At 40.3% G+C, this 19006-nt stretch overlaps 1 protein-coding gene across 7 annotated transcripts in view; it reads right to left on the reverse strand.

Moving 5' to 3' along the window:
• HSD17B12 (hydroxysteroid 17-beta dehydrogenase 12) overlaps nt 1–19006 on the reverse strand; it is a 266735-nt gene that overhangs the window by 171040 nt on the left and 76689 nt on the right. For 4 of the 7 annotated variants that reach the window (XM_071218088.1, XM_071218087.1, XM_058305500.2 and 1 more), the window contains one exon: nt 9956–10034. Coding sequence is in view for 4 of the 7 variants with exons in the window: in XM_058305500.2 (XP_058161483.1) it covers nt 9956–10000 (45 nt within the window). In the remaining 3 variants the exon portion in view is untranslated. Of the gene's footprint in view, nt 1–2343; nt 2764–9955; nt 10035–19006 lie in introns of those variants that run through there. The other 3 variants (XM_058305502.2, XM_058305501.2, XM_004467295.4) reach the window with 2 other exon arrangements.

Here is a 19006-nt window from a genome sequence, read left to right on the forward strand (position 1 = left end):
ATATATAGATGACTAGGACTTAACCATTTGTGTTATGAGCCATTATGGTCAATTTTAGATTTTTTTTTTTAAAGTTAACACTTGTTTTGGTTTGGACCTGTATGCATCCCAGAAAAAAATATTCTTAAACTTAATCCATGTCTGTAGTCTGTGAATCCATTTTAAGTAGGACCTCTTGATGAGGTTACTTCAATTAAGGTGTGGCCCAATCAGCAGAACAGGTCTTAATCCTATTATTGGAGTCTTTTATAGACAGAATGAAACTCAGAAAGTCACAGCAAGCAGGTCAATGGAATCAGAAGAGAAGAGAGACCAGGAAAGGCCACCATGTGCCTTGCCATATGTCTGTGACAGAGAAGGACCAAGGATCGCCCGCAGCCAGCCCCAGAATACCAGTCTTCAGAAATAAAGCATCACCTTGATAATACCTTAATTTGGACTTTTTCCCAGCCTCAAAACTGTGAGCTAATAAATTCCCATTGTTCAAGCTGACCCATTGCATGGCATTTGCTTGAGCAGTCAAGGAAAACTAAAACAACACTAGAAAGAAAAAAATAAACAATAAAAAATAAATAAATAATTTAAAAAACAACACTAGAGTCTTTGTTTGCAAATTACAGAATTTCACCTTTTTTTTTTTTAATGTATTTTATTTATTTCTCTCCCCTTCCACCACATTGCTCTCTGTGTCCATCTGCTGTGTGTTCTTCTGCATCCACTTGCATTATCCGGCGGCACCAGGAAACTGCATCTCTTTTTTGTTGCATCATCTTGCCGCTTCAGGTCTCCGTTTGTGTGGCACCAGTCCTGGATAGGCTGCACTTTTTCCACGCGAGGCGGCTCTCCTTGTGGGGTGCACTCCTTGCGCACAGCAGCACTGTGTGTGTGCCAGCTTTACCACACGGGTCAGGAGGCCCTGGGTATCAAACCCTAGACCCTCCATATGGTAGGCGGATGCTCAGTGGAGCCATGCCCACTTCCCACAAAATTTTATCATGACATTATGATTTTCTAAGACATTGCTGTATTCTGTAACTATTGCAAAACTCCACAAACAAGTTTTCTGAAACTGACAACCAAGAGTTTGGGCAAGTCAATTGTGAAATTCGATAAAAATCAAGTTGAGCACTTCATTTTCCTTTTCTAAGAATATCAAAATACAGTGAAAAAGAAGTCTCACCATCATATCAACAGTTGCCTTACATCATGGACATACATATCCATATCTATATCCATTCCTACTTGAGATGTTTTCTCTAAATATTTAGGTTGCTGTCTCGAAATGTTAAGTTAATGTTCTTTCCTATTAAGTTGTTCACATATTTCTGAATGAACAAGGTTAAGAATATAGAGTGACACTATTTTTGTATTTTACTTGAGCCTAATCTGAAAGCAATCCCAACCACTCCAAAATTCAATAAAATGCTTGATGAAATGAACAAAGTTATAAAACGTTAAAATGAACAATTAGATCAGAGAGACCGACCACGAACGCAGCACAAGCAACTACTTGGTTAAAAAAAAAAAAAAAAAAAAGCCAAAAGGGAAGAAAAACAAAGTAAAGGCAGAAAGAAAAACAGCCAGTGCAAAACTTCCCTGCAAGTTTTCCAAGTTCTCCAATTGATCATTGTCCTCCATTTGACTGGATGGGACAAGATCCATTTGCTTTTTTCCCTACAAATATCTTTCTGCAAAAATATTCTTGATTTCAATGTACAGGATTACTGTTTTAACAGAACCGGCAGTTCTTGCTGTTATCATTATGACTCCAGAACTGTTTAGCATGGAATTTTTTAGGGGCGGAGAAGAGGGCTTTGTACATTTTACGAAATAGACAGAATCCAAGTAACTGGCGAGGTAAGGTTCAAAAAAGCAGAAAGACTTCTGAAATTCAGTGTCCTCACATTCCATCCTCACCCCCAAAAAGTTAGCTCAGTGCTTTCCATCCTTTACACACAGCCACACTTCAAGATAAGCAAGTTGGGTAGATGGTTACTTGAGGAAGACGACTAACTCGGGGCCATGAACCTGGAATGGCTTAAAACGTGCAAGCCCCAGCAAGTTACTACTACATTCCAACCTCACCCACCAACCGGCACTCAAAATTGAGCCGGCACTGTTTTGTCCCTTTAGCATTTGAAAAAACAAACTCCACAAGTCTAAGCAAGCCAGAATATGACTCCAGGAGCCAGGACGGGACGCAGAAGCCTCGGGAAGGAGGAAGGGAAACCTGAGGAGAGGCAGGCCAAGCGCAGGGCCCAGAACTGGAAATTGCGGGCCAGGCTGGGCCCCGAGCCACGCGAGCGGCGGCAGGAGCAAGGCGCGGCGCGGGATCTGACTCACCTGCCCATTCCCCGAGACTTGGACCGACCCGATCCTCGCTACCCAGCCCCCAGACGCGAAGGACCGTGAAGAGCCAGCACAAGATGCGCAGGCCCACGAAGGCCACAGTGCCCGCGCCCACCCAGTATAGGAAGCCAGCGGCTGGGACAGCGCTCTCCATGGCCTTCGACTAGGCCTCACTACCTGCGGAAGGAAAAAACTAATGAATAAACCCAAGAGGAGGCGCGCGAGGTGACAGTGAGGCGCACTCTAATCGGCGCGCAGCTCCCGCAAGGCTTTTTACTTAAACCCCGCCCACAGCGTGAGAGGCTTGCAGCCGTGGGTGAGCCTGCCGGCCCTCCGCGGGTAACGCGTCAGCCATTGGCTGACTCCTGAACAGCACTCCCGGAACCCATCCACTGCAGTTTCCCTGCCCCACCCATGGCCCGCCTCCCGCGCGCGATTCCATTCAGTTTTTCCGTTGTAAGGCTACCGGTCACTCATCGGCCAATCAGGACTCAGTCCCGCCCACCCGTCACCAGGTCCCCCTCAACTAGGCCTGCGCTAGAAGGCGGAGGATCTCAACCCTCCCCCCACCTCCCCGGTCTCTCATTGGCTGCAGCGATTTTCGCGACACAGAAGACTGCGCTCGGATTGGCCATTCAGACCCAGACGGTGTGTGCTCGGGTTTGAGGAGGGAACGCAATCAAAAGCAGCTACTGAATGGGGAGGTTGTAATAAGAAGTGAGCGTGGAGACTTTCGGGCCTGTTGTGTTTCTTTCCCCCCATCTCTTTATTTAACACTTCTCTGTCATTGTTAGATATGCTGCCATTGTTCCCATACATTTTTCCGGATAAAGAGCTACAGTGTCAAAGCACGCATTAGTTCCGGTTACTCTCATTTTTTTAACTGCCTTTTAAAAGCCAGGCCTCCCTCCCTTGCTGAACATTACACAGTTGAAAACGTTTTGGAGATCAAGTCAAATCAGTTGGAGTCAAATAACTATAACACGCAATGTAATGAGAGCTGTAAGATGAATGAAAAATCTAGAGGAACACAGCTTTCTGAGAAATTACTTTTGGGAAGAGAGTCGAGCTTTTAACTGGTCTAAAAGAATGATAAGGATCTTTCTTTTACTTTTTTTTTCTTTTCTTTTCCTTACTTTTCTTTGACGGGGATAGGAGAGTTGCAAGGGAGCAGCAGCGAAAGTGAGGCATGGGACCTACCTCCGCAAAGTCCCAAAGAGTAAGGCACATACCAAGTTTGAGAAACAGTGCTTCACTTATTTTGTCATCCTCCCTTCAAGGAATTTTGTTTGTTTACTTTTCTGACATGGATTTGGGCTTACATGAAGTCCCTAAAACTTATCCTTAGCCAGTAAAGCCTGCTCATTTAAGGCTTAAAAGTTTTTTGTAAAGCAGAAACTTAAGGGTAATAATTTTAAGGGTCAACAGTTCAAAACATCTTGATGTTAAAGTCAAATTTTTATATTTTGTTTGAGCCTTAACCCTGCCCAACCCCCATTCTTTTTTTAACATAATAAACTTTATTTTTAAAGAGGTTTTAGATTGCAGAAAAGTTAGATCAAAAGTATAAGAGATTCCCATATTTTATTTTCACTGAATTTGATACCTTCAACTGGGGCTGCCTTTCCAGTTCAGCAGAAGTTCCACCACTCTTCTCCCTCAGTCACTCACTCATCCCAAAACTTTGCCTATTGCAGATGGAAATTTATATATCTCTACTCATCATTGCTCACCAACGAAGGACCCTCCAAATATTCAGTCCTATTCTCATTGGAATATGGTGGAGGGAGGGTAAAAGAGTTATTATATAAACTTTTATGTAACTTTGTTGCATTTGCATATATGCCTAGGACCCCAACTAGAATTTATAATTATTGAGAACATTGTGCTGTGAATCCATAGGACCTAAAACATTACTTAGAACCTAAAGACAACAAATATCTGACAAATAAGCAGAAGTGAAGATTCATTCATTCGACAAATATAATTTATGGTCTGATTATGTGCCAGTCACTGAGTTAGGTACTGGGTATACAATCATCAGCAAATGGTCAATTCTCAGTCCTCATCCTATTCTACCATTCAAGAGTGTTGGCCACTGTTTTCCTCACTAGATACCAGCTGTTCCCTCCCAGACCTGTCCTTTGCTGACTCCTTCACTTTCTGCCCTCTAAATGATGTAATGCCCCTGGGCTCAGACCCCAGCTCTCTCCATGTCTCTATACAGTGCCCATGGGTAATTTCCTCCAGTCCCTTGGTTTTAAATATCAGCTGTAAACTGATGACTTCTAAATGTCTCTCTCTAGGTACAACCTCTGCTTAGAAGTTCAGACTGTCTACCTACCTACTCAACATCTCCACTCAGATGTAAAATAAACATCAGACTTAACATGTTCACAACAGAACTCTGTCCCCATCACACACAGCATGCATGCATGCATGCACTCCTCCCTCCAGAAGTCTTACCCATTTAATGACACCATTTAACCTCCTTTTAAGGATCAAAACCTAGAGGTCAACCTTGATTCCTTTCTTTTCATTACATTTCCATGTCCATTTCTTCGGCAAGTCTTGTTCACTCTACCTTTAAATTTTGACTGTCCACTTCTCCTGATCTCTGATATTACCCTTAATCTAAGTTATATTCATATGACAAAAGCCTTGGTCTCCTTGAAGTTTGTTTTGGGGTTTGTTCTTCACACAGCAACTAGAATATTTTGTGGGGTTGGTTGGTTAGTTGGTTTAAAGCAAATTAGGGGCGGCGGACTTGGCCCAGTGGTTAGGGCGTCCGTCTACCACATGGGAGGTCCCCAGTTCAAACCCCGGGCCTCCTTGACCCGTGTGCAGCTGACCCACGTGCAGTGCTGATGCGCACAAGTAGTGCCCTGCCATGCAGTGGTGTCCCCCACGTAGGGGAGCCCCATGCACAAGGAGTGCAACCCGTAAGGAGAGCCGCCCAGCGCGAAAGAAAGTTCAGCCTGCCCGGGAATGGCACCGCACACACGGAGAGCTGACACAACAAGATGATGCAACAAAAAGAAACACAGATTCCCGTGCCACTGACAACAACAGAAGCGGACAAAGAGGAACACGCAGCAAATGGACACAGAGAACAGACAACTGGGGCAGGTGGGAGGGGAAGGGGAGAGAAATAAAATAAATAAATAAATCTTTTTAAAAAAACAACCTAGTTGTATTTAAATTGTACATCTATAAAATGGGGATAATATTACTTATTTAGCAGTGATTGGCAGATAGATATTAAATGTTCAATGAGGTAAGTACTACTATTATTCCCATTTTACAGATGAGGAAGCTGAGGTTTATACTGTTTAAGTAAATTTCCTATGGATACACAGAGAATAAGTAATGGAATTGGGCTTTGAACTAACAAGGTGTGACTATGAAATCATATCTCAAGAACTATCTCAGAAGGTAATATAAAAAATGAATAAGGGAGAGTAGAAGATTTTCTAGAAATATTCAGCTGCTTCACAAATAACATACACAGACAGAACTACTTTGGATTTCAGTCTCATTAATTAAAAAGAATTGAGAATTCTGGATATTCTTTAATATGGAAATATGTGAAGCAACAATATTGAAAATTATCAGTAAATAAATATTCCCATTTAATTTTAAATTCATTTTCACTATTTCTGTAGGTTGAGTTTCAAATCAGATTTTCATGTTGATATTGAGTTTATTATAATGAAAGAAAATTCCATAATGAGGAAATTTCATAGAAGCTGGAATTTTTTACAATATCTTTTTTTGGTTAACCCTTTGGGACAATAGATCTGAGCCTTTATTTGGCTGTATAATGAAACTTATACATTCTTAACAATTCTGTTTTCTTCTATTTCATCTTCATTTAAACATAGCTCAAAATATTGTACTCTCTCTCCTTTATATTTTTGGGAAGATGTTCAATCCTGGGTTTAAAAAAAAATGCCATGGTGAACAAACCAGCTTAAAAGAAACTGAAGTCTTTAGCATGAGAAATTGGGAGATTTCCAAAAAGTTAATACGTAATTTCTTTAACAAACTATTACCACAAGAAATGAACATTGGTATTTATTATGCTTCAATATTGCATTAGCATTTTCAAAGTGATTTCACATATCTTATGCCATTCAAACATTAAATAATATCTCCATTTTTCCAACAGGGAAACAGGCTCTTTAAGGTATACATCTTGCCTAAGGACCACTCCTAGTGCAATAGGCCTGATTTTGGAATCTGGGTGTCTGGACTAAAAATTCAGGACTCTTTCTTCTCTTTGACCTACTTTATAAAAGAACTTTGACTCACATTGCATGGAAACTTCTATAAACCCATTTCTCATATAAAACTGAAATCAGTCATTCTGAAACAAATTATTAGAAAACATTTTAATATTTTAGTTTTTTAGTTTTAAAAGCTTACAGAATTATATAAAATGAAAAATTATCCCATTCCATTTCCTATTCCCATTAATTACAGCTAACAATTTGGAGAATATCTTACCATTTCTTTTTCTACGCAAGTGAAAAAAACTATATGATATATACCACACACACTTTTTTTTAAGATTTATTTTATTTTATTTCATTTATTTATTCTCCCCCCACCTTGTTGTTTGCACTCACTGTCTGCTGTCAGCTCTCCACGTTAGTGCAGCCAGCTCACCTTCACCAGGAGGCCCCAGAACTAAACATGGGGCCTCCCATATGGTAAAGGGTAGTCCAATCACCTGAGCCACATCCACCTCCCCATCACACACATTTTTAAAGTAAAAACTGGGATCATGCAAACATAATCCAGCAACTTTCTTTCTCCACTCAATAATTACATATGATAAAAAATACAATACTGAAATTTTGACATATTAATATTGCACATTAACTGGATTTCTTTATTGTTAGCAGATCTAATGGTCATTCCAGCAAATTTCACTTAAAAAAATACAAACCAGTTTAACTAAATGAGAGGGACAAGTAAACCATATTATTTTGCCATCAAACTTCTTGCCAAGAAAATAACAAAACATTAGGACAACTATGAAAGCAAACTTAAGGCAAATTTCATGGGGCCAGGGGGACTTCTGAATGCTTACTTTAGCTACAGATTCAGGATTTTCTACAATAACCCTTTTTTCCCTCTAAAAAGTCTAGCTACTTTAATTCCTACTATTAATTTTGCCTAGTTCTTTTCTTTCTTCACTTTATTATATGTGTAAAACATTGATACGTTCAAAAGATTACATGAAATGTTAGTGACAAAGAGTAAATAATGAATAACTGTAAACTTACCACCCAACTCAAGAATTAAACCTCTACCCCATCCCATCCTCTAGATGTAACCAGTCCTAAAGGTTGTGCATCATTATACTGCTTTTTCAAAAATATATACTTTTATCAGAAATATATACGAAATAACAATCTGTTTATTTTGCTTGCTTTGAGCTCTATATTTTTTAAAAGACAGAATGTAATAGACGCTGGGTATGCAAATCAGATATCCTCTCCTGGACCAAGACACCCATTCCCTACCTTATAGAGAATGTTGGTCAGGGAGGGCTCACAGATGCATCCCTCTACAGGTACTGACCTTTGCCAAAGGAAGCTACCTTGTCCCTGACTCAGGGACAGCCTTCAACCAATGACTGGCCAAAGTGGGGGTACAAAAGCCTGGTCCTCTTCACCTCAATCCTGAGTATCTTGAATGGCCATCCCAGTTCCAGAGCTCGCTGTGGAATCAGTTGAGGCCTCTGTTGCAATTGCATCACAGTTCAGTTTCTCCCTCTGTTTAATCCTGCTTCCCTCACACTTTAACAATGTCATTCCCCAGAGTACTCCTCAGTAAGTTCCCTGCATACAAATCTCTATCTGTATGTTTTCTGGGGAACACAACCTAAGTCACATACTTGGGTAGTCTTCTGGGACGTGCATTTTCCTTCAACATATTTCTAAGAATCATTCATGTTGTTCACTATAGATATGTAACCTCATTTCTTTTTTTCCTTCAATATCGGTAACATTATCTCATCAGAGACATATTAATAGTGTATGCATGAAAAAGCTTTTCTTTCTAAAATGATTATGCCTGTGTTTTGGAGTACACTGTCTTATTTATGTTCCTTTATTTTATCTATTTCAAGCTTTTTTGAAAAAATTTTCTATACAAGTTTAAAAATTCATTCCATATCTGTATTTGTGTTGTGTTTTTTTTTTGTATTTGTGTTTTGTGTTAGGCAGAATAATGACTCCCCAAAGCTGTTTGCACCTAACTGCTGGAACCTGTGAATGTTACTTCCTGTGACAATATATTGTAATGATGTGATTCAATTAAGGACCTTGAGAAAGAAGATTATCTGGCCTAGTCTAATCATATGGATCTTTAAAATTGGAGAATCTTTCCTGACTGTGGTCAGAGAGGGAGATGGGACTACAGAAGAATACTCAGAAAGAGGCAGCATTGCTGGCTTTGAAAATGGAGGAAAGAGGCCATGAGCCAAGGAATATGAGCAGCCTCTAATAGCTGGAAAAAACAAGGAAAGGGATTTTCCCTTATTGCAAGGGTTCTCAACCTTTTTTGTTCCATGGACCCCTTTGCCAGTCAGGTGAAAAACCACAGACCCCTTACTAAGTATACACTATACTGTGTATTATTTAATAAATATATCACACCTGCACCAACATGTCCCCAGAAGAATAATGTGGGTTTTTTTTTTCATCTAAATTCAAGCTCATGGATCCCTTGTTAAAAGCCCCTGCCTCAGAGCCTCCAAAAAGGAATACATTCATGCCAATGCCTTGATTTTAGCCCAGTGAGAGTAGCAATGGAATTCTAATCTATATAACTGTAAGCTAATAAATGTGAGTTGTGCGAAGCCCCTAAGTTTGTGGTAATTTGTTACAGCAACAATAGCATGTGTGTGTCCTCAAGAAACATATCACATTTGGGCCAATGGCCTTCGCCCTTGCTCAATACCAGCCATAATGGCCTTGAAAGTACCAAGGTCCATTGCACACCAGGATTTTTGCGTATATTCTTCCTTAACTATACTTTAAGGCCCATAAAAGCCTATTTATCTTATTCACTGTTATAGCCCAGGTAAACATATGGTAGATTCTCAATAAGTATTCATTAGATTAATGAATGAGTTATTACTGTAGAAGGAAGAAGGTGAAATGTAGTTGCAAGGAGCAACAACTTCCGGAGTGGGGGGGCAAACTACTCATAATTTTAAAGTTTATCTGTTGGCTCTACTTTTCTCTTAATTTAAGGATTGTTCCTTTATAGAACCAAGAATTGAAACTGCATAACAATGGAAAGAAGCCATGACTTTATCATCTCAACTACCCCAATCTGTTTCTTTACTATCTACACAGAAAAAGAGTAAGCTGCTGAAAAAACAGTAAAAATGAAAGCAAAATTTAGTTGGTTACCCTTCATCATGCCAAATTCTCCAGCCTGGCAGACCTACCGATTTCATTGGAAGCTTTTACTCAAGACTGATGAGATCGTAAGAAAGCCTCATGTTACTCAATTTACAGGGCATGTTTAAAAATCAGAATACCAGTTGTGTCTCTGTGAAATAAGTATAGTAAAATATATTCACATGGGAGCAGATGTAGCTCAGTGGTTGAGTGCTGGCTTCCCACATGCAAGGTCCCGGGTTCAATCCCTGGCCCTAGTACCTAAAAAAAAAAAAGTTCACATCATCAGTACAGGTTATCTAAACATACTTTCCTGTCTCTAGCCCCCCTTGTACTATTTTTCTTTATTGTGCATTGTGAGCATTATTTTATTTATTTGAGAAGTTGTAGATATACAGAAAAATCATGCAGAAAACACAGAGTTCCCATATAATCCCCCTTACACACAGTGTTCCTTATCATTAACACTTTACATTAGTGTGGTACCTTTGTAACAATTGGTAAAACAATATTATTATAATTATACTATTAACCATTGTCCATAGTTCACATTAGGGTTTGCGGTTTGTGTTATAAAGTTCTATGGTTTTTAAAGTTTTTTATTCTGGCAACATATATACAATCTAAAATTTCCCCTTTAACCACATCCAAATATATAATCTAGTGGTATTAATTACATTCACAATGCTTGGCTACCATCACCCCTATCCATTACTGTAGCAGTTTAATATGGTTTATGAATTCCAAAAATAGGTATTAGATTATGTTTGTAAACTGTTCTGTACCTGGGCATGATTAAATTATGATTAGAGCTTAGATTGGGCCATGTCAGTAGGACGTTGAGTCCCTACCCACTGACAGATAAAACTACATGGCAGAGCAGAGGAGTTAGTTGGAATCTTGATATTGGTTGGAGTTTTTGAGCTGGATCCCAGGAAGTGAGCACATAGAAGAAGAACACATAGAGAACACATAGAGATGGCTCCTCAGACATGGTAGAAGTCTTGGGGAGAGAGACAGAACTGTTCACCTGATAGTCTACAGATGGCCTTGTGGAGAAAGCACAGCAGCTGATCCCAGAGAGAAATGGAATCCTGGGAAGAGAGGAACCCAGGAAGCCTGAACTTTTGGCAGACGTTGGCAGTCATCTTGCTCCAACTGTGGCAATAGACTTTGGTAAGGGAAGTAACTTATGCTTTATGGCCTGCTAACTGTAAGCTTCTACCCCAAATAAATACCCTTTATAAAAGCCAACAGATTTCGGGTATTTTGCATCAGCACCCCTTTGGCTGACTAATACAATTACCAGGTTTTTCATCACCCCAACAGAAACTCAGTATCAGCTAAGCACCAACTACCCATTCCCTATCCCACCCTGGCCCCCAGTAGACTATATTCCAGTTTCTTGCTCTATGAATTTGCATATTCTAATTAATGCATACAAATGAGATCATACAATATTTGCCCTTTTGTGTCTAACATTTCAATCATCATGATGTCTCCACAATTCATCCATGTTATCGAATATATCATCAATATTGCATAGATTTTATCCCTAGATATTTGATTCTTTTAGATACTATCATAAATGGAATTTTTTCCGTGATTTGCACTTCAGATTGCTCATTACTAGTATACAGAAATAACTGGTTTTTGCATTTGGATTTTGCACCCCAGTACATTGCTGAGTTAATTAGCTCTAGCAGTTTTGTTATGGATTTTTTAGGATTTTCTATATGCAGGATCATGTCATCTGCAAATAGGCAAAGTTTTACTTCTTCCTTTCCAATCTGGATGCATTTTATTTCTTTTTCTTGCCTAATTGCTCTGGATAGAACACCCAGTACAATGTTGAATAACAGTGGTGACAGTGGGCATCCTTGTCTTGTACCCGATCTTAGGAGGAAAGAGTTCAGTCTTTCACCACTGTGTATGATGTTAGCTGTGGGTCTGTCAAATATGTGCTTTATCATGTTATGGATGTTTCCTTCTATTCCTAGTTCTGAGGGCTTTCATAAAAAAGGGGTGCTGGATTTTATCAAATGCCTTTTCTGCAGGAATTGAGATGATCATGTGGTTTTTTCCCTTCATTCTGTTAATATGGTGTGTTACATTAATTGATTATCTTCAGCTGAAACATCCTTGCATGCCTGAGTTAAATCCCACTTGATTACAGTATACAATTCTTTTAATGTGCTGTTGGATTTGGTTTCCTAACATTTTGTTGAGGATTTTTGTGTGTAAATTCATATGAGGTAATGATTTATAGTTTTCTCACATTGTGTATCTTTATCTGACTTTGGTATGAGGGCAATACTGGCCTCATAGATTGAGTAAGGACGTGTTCCCTCCTATTCAACTTTTTCAGGAAGTTTGAGCAGGATTGGTGATAACTGTTCTTGGGATAGGTGGTAAAATTCACCAGGGCAGGCATATGGTCTTGGGCTTTTCTCTGTTGGGAGATTTTGATTACTGACTTAATCTCTTCACCTGTAATTGGTCTTTTGAGACCTTCCATTTATTCTTGAACCAATGTAGGCAGTTTGTGTGTTTCTCTTAATTTGCTCTTTTCATCTAGGTTATCTAATTTGTTGGGGCACAGTTGTTCATAGCATCCTTTGGTAAATCTTTTGATTTTTATGGGGTCAGCAGTAATGCCCTCTCTTTCATTTCTGATTTTAGTTATTTACATTATCTCTTTTTTGTCAGTCTAGCTAAATGTTTGTCAACTTCATAATTTCAAAGAACCAACTTTTGGATTACCTGATTCTTCACACTTTTTTAAAAAAATTCTGTTTCATTTATCCCTGCTCAATACTTTATTTCCTTTCTACTTAGTTTGAATTTAGTTTGCTCTTCTTTTTCTAGTTCCTACAGTTGTGAGGTTAGGTCTTCTTTTTTTAAGTTAGCATTTAGCACTACAAATTTCCCTCTCATCATTGCCTTGCTGCATCCCAGAAGTCTTGGTATGTTGTGCTTTCCTTTTCATTTGCCTCAAGATATTTTCTCATTTCCTTTGTGATTTCTTCTTTGTTTAATGTACCAGCTTGGGGATTTGTGTAAATTAGTTAATATCCCTCTGGGTGTGTTATCCACTGTTTTATAGTAAAAGGAAATGGTGAACTTGGCCTATCTTGTTGCTTAAGAACATTGGTCTAAATTTTTTATCTCATTCTTTCCCCCATGAGAAGAAAAACAATTACATACAGGAACCAGATTTTCAGAATTTACTTGTATAATTTCACAAGAATACTACAATACACTCATTTATCAGTGAAATCATGAATTAGTTTCATTTTTATTCTAATTGCATAGTTCAATCATAAATATAAGTGGAAAACTTACTAGAGTATATACTATATTATAGCTTGTCTTTTTACTTCAAATACTGAACATCTTTCCAAGACATATTTGTATACAATTTTTTTTTTACATCAAATCTCTTTATTGAGGAGGAGTGGGGCTCTGTGAGGTAGGCCAGAGCCTCTCACTGCACAGCCTCTTCGTTGGCACTGCTTCCTGAGTCCTGTGGCTTCACCATGTCTAGCACCTCCAGCGGGCTGTTGGAGGGCTCAATGCACAGTCTCAAAAGTGTCATCTGCCTGGAAAGCCAGCTCCACAATAGCTGGGGCCTGAGGTCATGCCATTTGACTGGTGTTGACTGGTGAAGCCACACTCACCCAGTGTCTGGCTGTTGGCCAGGAACTGGTCGCCCTTTTATAGATGCTGCTCGTCAGATGGCTGCTTGAGGATGCCCTCCCCAGTTGTTTAAGCTCAAAGATGGTGCTTGACTTCTTGGCATTGTGAAGATGGTGGTCTTGTGTCACCGATCATGAGGAACACATCCATAACAATGTCTGACTCTTGCCCCTCAACAAGCCCGCACAGGCACACTTCACCCTGCTCCCCTATATAATTTTTTTAAAAAATTTCTTTCCCCTTCCCTCCCAAACCACCCCCCCCCCATTGTCTGCTCTCTGTGTCCATTTGATGCGTGTTCTTCTTTGTCTGCTCCTGTTGTTGTCAGTGGCACAGGAATCTGTGTTTCTTTTTGTTGCATCATCTTATGTGTCAGCTCTCTGGGTGGGGCACCATTCCTGGGCAGGCTGAACTTTCTTTCACGCTGGGTAGCTCTCTTTATAGGGCGCACTCCTTGCGCGTGGGGGCTCCCCTATGTGGGGACACCCCTGCGTGGCAGGGCACTCCTTGTGCGCATCAGCACTGCACATGGGCCAGCTCCAAACAGGTCAAGGAGGCCTGGGGTTTGAATCCCGGACCTCCCATGTGGTAGACGGATGCCCTATCCACTGGGCCAAGTCCGCTTCCCAACCCCTATATAATTTTTAATGGCTTGTCTTTTAGTTTGCCAAAGGTGTTGGCTTTTATAAAGGGTATTTATTTGGGATAAAAGCTCACAGTTCCAAGGCGACAAAGTCCAACTCAAGGCACATAAGAAGTGCTTTCTCACAAAGTCAGCTGCTGCATGTTGAAGCAAGTCTCTCCCCTCCAGGTTTTCTCTCTCAGGCTCAGCTACTCTGCTTTCTTCCCAATTTCAACTGCAAACTGGCATAGGGCTTGTCTCTTAGGGCTTCCTATATCAGCCTCTTAGGGTTTCCTATACCAATCTCAGTTGTTTCATTTTCTTCCCAAGTTCAGCTATAAGCTATCAGATCAATAGTGGAGATGGTCTCCTCTTGAATTGCTCTATGGGTCCACCCTCTTCAGGTTCATGCTTAAACAATCCTCTCTCTTACACCGCAGGATCAAACATGGCAGTTCCCTTTTCACCTCTTCTGCGTATATTAGTCTGTTTACATCAGACCCAGCAAGGTAGTGAGGACTCAACCCAAGTGACACACCACAGATGCAGTCCAATAAAAAGCCCCACAACAATCCCAACAGGCAATCCAATCAAAGCCTTCCCCCCCAATCAAATCCAATGCAATCAAAGGATATTACACCCAGAGGAAGAGCCCAGTCCACAATTTTTCTTTTAGAATTCACAAAATAATCTCAAACAGTCACAGCTTGATAGAGTCTAAGAATGAATATATCATAGGTTCATTTAAATGATACATGTAATTTTTAAGATTTATTTTTATTTTCTCTCCCCTCCCCACCCCCCGTTGTCTGCTCTGTGGCCATTTACTGTGTGTTCTTCTGTGTCCACTTACATTCTTGTCAGCAGCACCAGGAATCTATGTCTCTTTTTGTTGCATCAGCTTTCCATGTGTGTGGCGCCACTCCCGGGCAGATTGTGCTTTTTTCACACAGCTCTCCTTGAGGGGTGCACTCCTTGTGCGAGACACTCCCCTATGCGGGGGACGCCACTGCGTGGCACAGTACTCCTTGCCCCCAATAGTACTGCGCATGAGCCAGCTCACCACATGGGCCAGGAGGCCCTGGGTTTGAACCCTGGACCTCCTATGTGGTAGGGGGACACTCTATCAGTTGAGCCAAATCCGCTTCCCAAAATGATATCTTATTCCTGGGTGTTTAGGTATTTATGGCATTTAGCTATTATAAATAATGCTATTATAAATAAAACCTTTTACATAAGTTTTTATACATATCTCTGATTATTTCTTTATATAAGTTCTTTTTTTTTTTAAGACTTAATTTTATTTATTTCTCTCCCCTTCCCTCCTCCCCCCGCTGTGTCTGCTTCGTGTCTGTTGGCTGTGTGTTCTTCTGTGTCTGCTTGCATTCTCATCAGGCAGCATGGGAATCTGTGTCTCTTTGTTGCATCATTTTGCTGCATCAGCTCTCTGTATCTGTCGTGCCACTCCTGGGCAGGCTGCGTTTTTGCGCGGTGCGGCTCTTCTTGCAGGGTGCGCTCCTTCCGTGTGGGGATCCCCTACGCGGGGGACACCCCTGCACGGCACGGCACTCCTTGTGCGTGACAGCACTGCGCCTGGGCCAGCTCACCACATGGGCCAGGAGGCCCTGGGTTCGAACCCTGGACCTCCTATATGGTAGGCAGACGCTCTATCAGTTGAGCCACATCTGCTTCCCTTTATATAAGTTTAGAAGTAATATTAATGGTTTTTTTCTTTTATTCCACATTACTGAGAAATAATTTACAAACAATTCACAAATTTTAAGTGTAGTGTTCAATGGTTTTTGACAAATGTATGTGGTAATGAAACCACTGCAATCAAGATATATACTTTTTCCATCACATCCAAGTTTCCTCATGCCTTTTTATAATACTCAATCCCCTCCTTGACCTTCCAACCCTCCAACCCATCACAACCACTGATTCTGCTTACTGTCACTTATTTTTGCCCTTTCTAGTATTGAACACAAATGCAATAATACAATATATAGTCTTTCATGCCTTGCTTCTCTTACTTACCACAATGCCACTGATATCAATCCATGTTGTGTACATTGGTAGTTTGTTCCTTTTTATTGCTTAGTATTCTATTCAGTTACCACTTTTCAGTTGATTGGTATTTGGGTTCTTTCCAATTTGGGGTTATAATGAATACAACACTCACAGACAAGTCTTTATACGGACATATAGTTTTATCTCTCTTGGGCAAATAAGGCTGAGAAGTGAGATTACATTTTATATTGTATTTAGTTAGCATTATAAGAAACTGCCAAATTTGTCTTCCAAACAGGCTATACCTTTTTGCTCCACTTGCTCTAAATCTTTGTCAATGTTTGGTAATGTAAGTCTTTTTTACCTAATGGGTTCGTAGTGGTATCTCAATATGGTTTTTTTTTTAAAGATTTATTTCCCCCTTTCTGCTCCCCCACCCCACCCCGCCCTGCTGTTTTTGCTGTCTGTATCCATTTGCTGTGTGATTTTCTGTATCTATTTATCTTTTTGGTCTTCTCATTTTTTCTCCTCTAGGATTCACTGGGATTCAATCCTGGGAACCTCTCATGTGGTAGAAGGTTCCCTATTAACTGTGCCACCTTAGTTCCTGGTTTATGTTGCGCTTCACCTTGATTCTCCCCTTTGTCTCTCTTTTGTTGCATCGTCATCTTGCTGTGTGACTCACTTGTGTGGGCTCTCCATGTAGGCACTCAGCTCATTGCACAGGCACTTGGTTCATCACCCAGGTACTCAGCTCGCCATGCAGGCACTGGCTTACCACATGGACACTGGCTCACAGTGCAGGCATGCTTTCTCTTCTTTTTCACCAGGAGGCCCCAGGAATCGAGCCCAGGTTCTCCCATATGGTAGGTGGAAGCCCTATCATTTAAGCCACATCCACTTCCCTCAATATGGCTTTAAGTAGAATTTCCCTGAACAATTAAAAAAAGCATCTTTTCAGGTGCTTCTTGGCCATTCATTTAATTATGAAAAATGCTCAAATCGTTTGCTGATTCTTTTAATCAGATTGTCTTCTTATTGACTTGTAAGAGTTCTGTGGCAGTTTGATATTATTTCTGAATTCCAAGAAGAGATATTATGTTTATAAACTGGTCTGTTTCTCTGGGCATGACATTCTTTGATTGATTTAAATTCAAAGGCTTTATGTTTACTTGATTAAATCAAGATTAGGACTTGGATTCAACCACATCATTGGGGTATGCAGGGTTGAGTCCCCTCCCCCTTGCTGGGCCAATAAAGCAGACTCTGACCCAGAAGTAGAAAAAGAGAAAAGATACACAGAGGAAGAGAGAGCGCTCCATAGACATGGCAGAGGCCTTGGGAAGAGAGATAAGACATTTGCCTGAGAGTTTACACCTGGCTTTGTGAAGAGACCAAAGCAGCTGAGCCCAGAAAGAAACGAGCCTTGGGGAGAAAGATAAACCCTATACCAACCTACAGCTAAGATCAGAAGCTGGACCTACGGAGCCTTAAGAGGGAAGAGGAAGGCTGAACCCTCACAGACACTGCTTGCCAACTTGCTTCAACGTATGACAAGACATTTGGTGAGAAAAGTAACCTTAAGTTGGACTCTTTAGGGCCTTGTAACTGTAAGCTTTTACCCCAAGTAAACACCCTTTATAAAAGTCAACAGATTTCTGGTACTTTGCATCAGCACCCCTTTGGCTGACTAATACAAGTTCTTTAGATATCCTAGATATAAAACCTTTATCAGATGTCTTACAAGTATTTTTTCCCAGTCTGCAGTTTGCCTTTTCTTTTTCTTAACAGTGTATTTTGAATAGAAAACTGTTTTAGCATTGATGAAGTTCAACTTAACAATTTTTTGGTTTCCTACTTTTTGTGTCTTATGTAAGAGATCTTTGTATTATCCAAGATCACAAAGATTTTTCTCCTGTGTTTTCTATCTGATGTGGACAGAGGTTCCCTGTCAATTGTGACACCTCAGTCCCTGGTTTCTGCTGCACTTCACCTTGACTCTCCCTTCTCTTTTGATGAGTCATCATCTTGCTGCGTGACTCACTTGCGCGGGGCACTGGCTCACCATGCAGGCACTCATATGGACACTGGCTTGCTGTGCGTGTACATTTTCTCTTCTTCTTTTTCACCAGGGGGGGCCCAGGGATGGACCCCAAGTCCTACCATATGGTAGGCAGAAGCTCTATCATTTGAGCTATATCTGCTTCCCTTAAAGTAAGTCTTGAAATCAAGTAGTGCAAGTCATCCAACTTTGTTCTTTTTCAAAATTATCCTGGCTATTCTAGTCTTTGTATTTCATTTCCATAAATTCTAGAGTCAACTTGTCAAACTCTACAAAAAGCCTTTTGAGATTTTGACTGGGATTTCTTTGAATCTATAGAGCAATTTGAGGAGAGTTGAAATCTTAACAATATTGAGTCTCCTAATCTAAGAACATGGTTTATCTCTCATTATTTAGGTGTCCCTCAGGAATGTTTTGTAGTTTCAATGTACAGGTCTTACACATATTTTCTTAAGCACCAATTTCAAATGCTTATGCTTCTTAATTGCAATTCACAAGTGTTTGTTGACAGGGCATGAGCATTTTTAAGGTTCTTCATAAGTATGTCCAAATTTTTCTCTATAAAGGTTGAGAATGCCCATTGGAACACACTTTTGTACTGATCTCATTACATTCTTATCCCTAAGTGTGGCATTTTAAAAATACTTCCATTCTTTCAACTTATAGTTTTTGATTATTGGAGAATTATAATATCCTCTCCGGGGGGAGGGGAGCATTGTTGCACCTCAGATGTAGAAAGTTTAATCACCTGTCTCAGTTCACAGCACACCATCATCAATGGTCTTTTCATTTAGTTTGCCTTATCTCATTCTCCACTTGTATTCTTCTCTTTCCATGGAC

Source organism: Dasypus novemcinctus, chromosome 10, assembly GCF_030445035.2.
Source record: "Dasypus novemcinctus isolate mDasNov1 chromosome 10, mDasNov1.1.hap2, whole genome shotgun sequence".
NCBI classification, from domain to species: domain Eukaryota; kingdom Metazoa; phylum Chordata; class Mammalia; order Cingulata; family Dasypodidae; genus Dasypus; species Dasypus novemcinctus.